Source organism: Patella vulgata, chromosome 8 (assembly GCF_932274485.2).
Source record: "Patella vulgata chromosome 8, xgPatVulg1.2, whole genome shotgun sequence".
NCBI classification, from domain to species: domain Eukaryota; kingdom Metazoa; phylum Mollusca; class Gastropoda; family Patellidae; genus Patella; species Patella vulgata.
The window spans coordinates 36,971,886-36,980,128 of record NC_065886.2 but is presented as its reverse complement, the minus strand read 5'-3'; the positions used below and the strand labels follow the sequence as shown (position 1 = coordinate 36,980,128).

Here is an 8,243-nt window from a genome sequence, read left to right as displayed (position 1 = left end):
AGAAGCTACGGAGAGCGAATTGTCAAGCATAAATTATGATCCACTATGGCACCCGTCCGTGTCACCTTCTCTACTAGAAAAAAGAGTGGAATAAGGGATGGAAAATGTATGTCAGCATGATACAAACCCCAGCTTTACCGGCGCGTATAAAGGACCAAATAACTTGCAAGACAAAATTATGTCATCCCCGTTGCGTGACACAATGGAATGGGAAGAATCGGATTGTTCTAACGATTGCGAGTATTCCAGTCATTCAAGAGAGGGTAAGACAAATACTCGAGGTTGCACAAGACAAATATGTGAGCCCCAGTTAGCTACGGTATTAGAAACATTTGCTTTCAATATATACTATTCAAAAAAAGTAGGGGATATTTGATTTTGGGGGCATAATACTAAAATATGCAAATGACTACGAAAAAAGTCACTATAGAACCTAACAGAAGAAACATTTCCAGTTACATGTGACGCCAAACGCACCAATAGCTACCGCATGGAATGCAGGTGATGCTTGGGATCATCATGGGGGTCCAACCCAAGATTTGCACGACTCTGACTTTGAATGTTACAGTCATTGTGGCATTGAATTCCAGGGTGGAAACATCAGTTTAATTGTTTTAGTGACCAGAAAACAAATTTTGATATGCGTCGGCTTACCCAAAATGAAAGGTTACGTGCCCCTGGCATGCTACAGATCGGCACAACACAGGCGGTTGTGGCGCGGACGATGAATGTTTCTCAGTCTGTCATAAGCAGGCTATGGTCCAGATACCGTGATACACAATCTGTACAGGACAGACCACGCTCAGGTCGACAACTCAAGCCCAGGATCGATTTATCCGTACCTTGGCCTTGATAAATCGTGTCATCACAGCAATTCAGATCAGCGCTCGTCTTCAAACAGACACTGGTGTGAGAGTGAGTGGCCAGACGATTCGGAATCGACTGCATAGGGGTCACCTTCGCGCCCGACGTCCTCGCGTGATCCCTTGTTTGAGAGATCATCACATTCAGGCAAGACGTCGTTGGTGTAGGGATCGTCAACACTGGGATAATCGACGCTGGAGCAATGTGATGTTTTCAGATGAGTCAAGGTTCACTGTTGATTTTTTGGACAGACGTAGGAGGGTGTGGCGTCGTCGAAACGAGCGCTTCCAAGACGTTAACGTCATCAGACATGATCGATTTGGGGGTGGTTCTGTTATGGTGTGGGGAGGCATCACTGTTGCTGGAAGAACGGCTTTACATGTTGTTGCAGGGCGTGTTACAGGCCAGTACTACCGGGACAACATCTTTGCAGTCCATGTTGTGCCGTTCGCACGACGTCATGGCCGCCGTTTCATCTTCCGGGATGACAACGCAAGATGTTACAAGGCCAGGATCGTTACAGGTTACCTCCAACAACAGAACATCACCACATTACCTTGGCCAGCACTGAGTCCCGACCTCTCCCCCATCGAGCATGTCTGGGACATGCTTGGACAGAGGTTACGTCAACGTCAACAACGTCCTGCCAATGTCCAAGAACTTGCTGCTGCGTTGCAACAGGAATGGGACAATCTGGACCAAAATGACCTTAGACGTCTCATTAGGAGTATGCCACGTCGGATCAATGCTTGTTTGGCAAACAGAGGAGGATTTACCCGTTACTGACTTGGTTGTGATGCTGTGGTAACTTTGCTGTTTGACCCCGGGTATCATTTTACCCTTATAATGGTTAGTCTGTGCCTTACTTAGTCTAACGATCATTTGGAATAAATCGATGAATGTGAACTTCATTTCATCATTTGTTTCTTCGTCAGTTTCATTAGGTGACTTTAATAACACTTAAAAATCAAATATCCCCTACTTTTTTTGAATAGTATATTACACCTTTTGGGGGAACTTTATAAGTTTCCTGCCAAAATAAGCCACCATTTTGAATTTGGCCCCCGTAGTGGAATTAGACAGCTTTTTAAGGAAGAATACCCAAGTTCATTGGATTCAGCGGGTCAAATTCCGATAGGAATCACCTTCATACCGAGGTCCGATACTGCACACAACAAGCCTGTTTGGAAAAGTTCATTAATCAGTTCCTATGGACTCTTTTTTGGGGGGCGGGGGAGTGGAAGAGATAAATGGGGTTTAACGTCCGCTCGGTCATTTCCAGACTAACGTAAGCTCAATTTATTTTTTAATACTTTGCTGGTGTGTAGGGAGGCCTTAGCAGGAGGAGGATACTGGTGGACCCAGAGAAAACCCACCAGGTAAAAGGGTGGGATCGAAGCTAGGTCATGGAACTAATATTTCCCATGAGCTAACAAAATCTATCAAGCAGCAGATAGTTGAAGATCAATTGGGGCTCAACTGTATTTAACACAAAAAAGGTTGTTTAGCAGGAGTGTCTGGCAGTAATATTTGCAAAGGAGCAGAAAACACTGAGAAATTAGGTAGAGCAGATCCTACACCTGGTCACAAACGCCTGACAATGAGCCCATGACTTTCTACATGATAAGCCTGTTGGTCAACCCAACCCCCACCATTATTGAAATAAATACAGAACAAAGTAATATGGATGATTAATTTTAATCTCTTGCACGACCTTTATGATCAGAATAATTTACAATAATCATCAGACAAGCTGATTATCAACCAATAGGGGTTGAGTAAAACAGATCATATAGAACAAGCACTATTCTTCACAAGTCATATTTATTCATAAACCCAGCAATCATTGACCCTCTTATAGTTGCAAACTTCTTCATCTTTGAACCATAATTTAATTTCTTTGTTGGCACTATCAACGGAATCACTACCGTGACATATATTTCTGAAAAAAAAACAAAAAAAACATGCTAAATAATTTTGTGGAAATGTCACTGCCAATTATCAACTGTAATGCCAATATTTCCTGGTTTAAAGGGAAGCAACTCCATTTAATAAGTACATCTTGTTTAAGCTGGAAGCATACACATCCTGGTAAGTGTTATTGTAAAACGGAAAAAGACTCAAGAAATGTGCCCACCGATTTGACTGCTTAATTTTTTAAGTCCATTCTTTCAAGGAACCTTTATTATCGCTAGTAAAAGTCCAAGATTCATAAGTCAACTGAATCATTTTCACAGTGTACTACATCTAGTAGTACAAGGACCCCATTGGAAATAACCCTAATTTTAATTTAAGCAGGTTTTTATGGGTTATCCTGAAGAGGCTGGTCATTCATGACATCATTACTTTTTCTCTCATCAAAACTTTCTCATCTGATTTTCATGTAACTTATATTACCACTTCTATTGTCATGTTTGAGATGTCTCTTGGAAAAATAAATAAATAAATAATAAATAAAATAGAAAGAAATGACTAAAATCATAAGGCCCCACTCCAATTAGAATTACTGTATAAACCATAAAAAGACAATAAATTTGATACAGGTAATTCCATCCCTTTTTTTTTTAAAAATATATTTTTATGCAGACAATACATACCTTCCCATATCAATACTGTAATCACCTCGGATTGAACCAGGCTTAGAAGTTAATGGATTTGTTTCACCCAACATGGCTCTACCTTGTTTCACAACGTCTTTACCTTCCCATACCTAAAAATAACAATATAAATATCAGATGACATCGTATGAGTATACAATCACCACTTGTAGCCCTTTCAGGTAATTAAACTTTATTTTTAAAAATGCTTAACTTTGCAAAATCATTGATCAGAACAGTCAAGCTGCCATGGCTTAAAAGTCCATTTATATGGTGCTATGTGGGTAATTTTGCCCAAACAGTGGCATTTCTAATTCTAATTGAACACCATTATAGTGAAGAGAGTTGTGGGTAATCTGTACAACCGAAGACCTATATTGAGAGGAGAGTCGAGGGATACACCTGTACAATTGAAGATTATTACCGAGAAGGGAGAAGACCAATAATTTATTATTTTAATAATAATGTCAAGATTTGAGTCGTGTGACATCTATAGAATTGACAAGGGAGTTCAGGGATAAATAGACAATTGAAAACCTTTGTCGAGAAGGGGGTCGAGGGACATGTGTACAACCAAAGGCTCTTTGACAAGGGAGTTGAGGGGATGTCTGTACAATCGATACTGGAATTTGATGAAAACATAAAATGATTTATCTCACCATGGCAACCAGTGGTCCAGAGGACATGAATTTAACCAAACCAGCAAAGAAAGGTTTTGATGATAAATCGGCATAATGTTTCTTCAGGTGCTCTTCGGTTGCCTGAAAGTAAATACAAGAATTATATCAGTACCTTGGGTATAAAGTTGGTGAGAGAAGTCTGATATTTCTGTGCAGCCAGGGATGTTATCCGTGACCATGTTTTAAACTTCAAAGAGCTTCTCTAAGATGATCAGATCTACTAGTATAACTCTGCAAATACCCCACCCCCCACCTGAAAAAAGCTGACTTGCTCAACTTATATAATAAGGTGCCCCACAAAGCCAATATAAGTTGACCAAGGGATGGGCGATATCTGTTATTTCCAACATTGTGATACTTCAGTATTCATATTGTGATATACATGTAACTATATATTGTGGCGATATTCAACATGTTGTTTGTGAAATAATTACGATATAGACCATAATTATGGCCTGTGAACATATATATAGCCTTTTTATTAATTTTTGTTTTCCAGGATGACAGATAGATATATATACAAATTACTGCTCATTAACAGTCGATGGTTTCAACCTTCTGTTTACATGTATATTTTGTAAATTTTGAGTTGTTGATAAAGGTTGGTCACATTCCCTGCTTTACATGTAGCTCCAACTGTTCGCAAACAAAATCAACAGAATAGTCATCTGCTGTTCATTGGATTTGTTGTATCCAAAATACAACCAAACATCACTTGTACCATTTCTCTTTGGAACAAGTAGGTGTCACGGTAACAGGTTGTTGGGGTCAGGCTTAGGATACATGACAATATATTTGTTACTAGAATTTTCAAACAGGTACCAGTTTTAACCAAAATATCGCCCATATCTAAGATGACCACAATTTCAACAGATGTTTACAGTAAAATGGAAACCTCTGAAGTCAATTTGTAATAACACTGATGTACTGAATTGTCAGTAGAATATATTGGCCTATAATATATAGCCAAGTCTGATATAATCTATACATGTTCATGTTGTGAAGCCCTAAGAAAATTGAATGTTAATGAGCCTAATTACAGTATTGCATTTTACAAGGCTCTTGAACCATTCATTGATTTTCTGCACTCTTTTTAATTATTGTCAGAATTAGAATTGCCAACATGTAGATATTTATGCTGGGCACAGGATTAAAGATACATTATGGGAGATAACGAGTTGGCAGTACTCAATATAATAGTTAACCAGCGGCTGCCAGGCATGATACGCCCACATTTTCGAGAGATGGATAGAGAACATGCTAAAAAGAAAGTGATTTTTCCTACAATCAAGGGCCATAATTCAGGAAATTACAATTCGATATGCACAAATATCAAAGGATCCAAGATCTTTGTGTTATAAACTTACATTTCAAGTTTCAACAAAATCGGATAAAAATTGTGATCTCTATACGGTCCACAACCTTGATATACCATATTTTTAACGCTATTTGAGAACGAACTGCAGCCATTTTGTCTGTCAATTTTGGGCCGATTTACACGAAATTCGAACTCAGCGATCCTTAGGGTGTAACGGTGATATAATAATATGGCTTTTTTAAATCGGATAAAAATTATGACCTCTATAGGGTCCACAAGCTAAAAACGTGATTTTTGGTACAATCAGGGGCCATAATTCTGGAATGTGGGCGTATAAAAAAACAGTCCAGTGTCTCCTAAAAGTTTTCCAAAATTGGTTAGATTTGGTGCATTTTGAGTGAATAACAAGAATATCTTGGTCTGCAACTGCAATTTTTGATCTTGTACTCATCCCCAAATGCGAGGGGTCTGAGGCATTTTGTAGCCTATTTTAATTAATTGGCTCAGGTAACTGTACTGTAACTGTAGGCTATTGTGTTTTTTTTATTATTATTTATCATTAATATAGAGCGAAGCTCTAAAGCACCGCGCTTTTGCGCGGTGCTTGAGCAAAGCTCTTTTCCGGTAACACAGGAGCGTAATTGAAAATGTCACCCACAGACTGTTGATTAAAAAAAATTTCAGACCGGAACCGGATACACTGGGCAAAACAGGCAGTGCGCATGTCAACTTACCAAATCTCGACCAAACGAGATCACGTAACTAACAAAAATAATTCCACTCGGCAAATCTAGACAGATTCCGTTACCCTACATCTAATCTCGGCTGTATGACAGTAAGTGATATGTACCTACGCCCATACACTTGCGATGCGGCTGCCGGTTTACTTTAAACAGGAAAACGTGTCGCTTTTACAAAAAAGTCCCAAATTGCGTCTTTTGTAGAGTGTATATTACCTAAATGAGTAGAGATATTGTCTCAAGGCTGCTGGTTTGATAAAATTCCCTGGTAATTCCCCAAACCCAATGCCAAACGTGACGTTTGTTGATATAATACACTCTCCACAGAAATGGTCACACAGCCGAGATTAGATGCGTAGAATCTGTCGAGGTTTGCCGAATGAAATAATTCTACACACCAAATCTCTCCCAAGCGAGATTACGCGCCTCATAGAACTATTTCTATGACACGTCTAATCACTGACGTCACATATTTTTTTACGTCATTGAAAATATTTCTCACACTTTTTTTAAAAACAAAATTAATGTTAAAATTTAGATCTAAATAAAAATCAATTTTGAAAAACTAAATTATTTAACATTTTTTGTATCACTTGAGAAAATTAATTATGAAGGTTTTATATTTGACAATAATCAGCTTCGCTCTACTCAGGCAATGCCTGTTACATATTATATAATGCTAATATTTGATGTATAAAATCAGACTCAGCAGAGATATAAAAAGGGAAGATTATTTATTTACAGAATTGATAGCTTGTCTAGAAGTGTAAGACAGTACACTAGACTAGACATGTCACGTAATGTCATTCAAGTAGTTTATGTCAACAAGCCTAAAATAAAAATAAAACATGCTTTTCAAGGGAATTATACCTGTTCCATCTTCAGGGCCACCAATTTATATCCCCTCTTCTCAAACCTGGCGATAATGTCACCGACAAGTCCACGCTGGACGCCATCGGGTTTGACGGCAATAAAAGTACGTTCGTCAGACATGTTTTTAACAAATGCTGCAAGGATGTTCAGGAGCAAGGCAACCATCAACCGTACACAAAACGAGACGTGAGCAAAGAGGTAAGCTTAGTCACGTGTTTCACTAACCGGTGTAATCTAGGGGGCGCTCGAACATTTGGTCTGGATTATCTAGTCTATATTTAAGGTGAAATGGCATTAAATGACAACCGAGGCTACGAATAGATAGGAGGGGAATAACTCTATTAAATCGATATTCCGGATACAGACCACAACTTATCACCCCTTTAACTTCAAAGTTATAGGAGCTAAATCGCTAATATTTGGGACCTAGAAATTGACACAAATGGGTCATAACGCATTATAATAATTTAATATGAATGTATATAAACTGATTTCCTTTTACTCTAATTTCCAATCAGTTATGGTCGGCAAAATACGCCAGAAATCTCAATCAAATAGCAGCAACCTCTCTTACAGTAGCATCGAATATCTTGTTATTCCAGTCTACACCGATAGTATTTATTGCGCATGCTCTCCAGATAAGAACATGGCATCGCCGTTTGACATGAATATATCTGGCGTCGTTCTTCGAGTCCCTTGTTACAAATGGCGCTGAATATGGTACACGAATGGTAAAATGTTTATTTGGTCTTAAATATTGGATATCAGAAGCCCATCTTTTCCCAGTAAGATCACAACATCAATGTTGATTTAAACTGACAAATAATTTGTGTTTTCAATGTCGAAGACTTTGGATGATATTGAGTTAGAGACTTAGCTACTTTAAATTGATTCCAGTCTCTAAACCTTCCAAACACCTTTCTAGGGACAAATAGTATATATAATTGCTCATTTTACTCCCAACTTCCAATTTCTCCTTTTGTTACATTCGGCAATCCCAATCAAAAATAATTAAAAAATGATTAACATCCAATCAACAGGAAATATACCATTTAAATTATAGGTTAGGCTATTATTTATAAAACATGTTTATTTCAATAACATTGAGACACACACAGTCTATGTTATACATCAAATATAACGTCATCATAACTTAATAAATAAATAAACA

At 38.1% G+C, this 8,243-nt stretch overlaps 1 protein-coding gene across 1 annotated transcript; it reads right to left on the bottom strand.

The window, feature by feature from the left end:
• Nucleotides 1–2,546: 2,546 nt before the first annotated feature.
• LOC126830070 (nucleoside diphosphate kinase B) lies at nucleotides 2,547–7,289 on the bottom strand. The gene is made up of 4 exons (XM_050560283.2): nucleotides 7,070–7,289; nucleotides 4,121–4,222; nucleotides 3,462–3,574; nucleotides 2,547–2,806 (listed from the first exon to the last, which is right to left on the bottom strand). Exons 1-4 carry the CDS (start codon nucleotides 7,235–7,237, stop codon nucleotides 2,689–2,691), a joined length of 501 nt encoding a protein of 166 aa, XP_050416240.1. The 5' UTR covers nucleotides 7,238–7,289; the 3' UTR covers nucleotides 2,547–2,688.
• Between the last annotated feature and the right edge of the window lie 954 nt (nucleotides 7,290–8,243).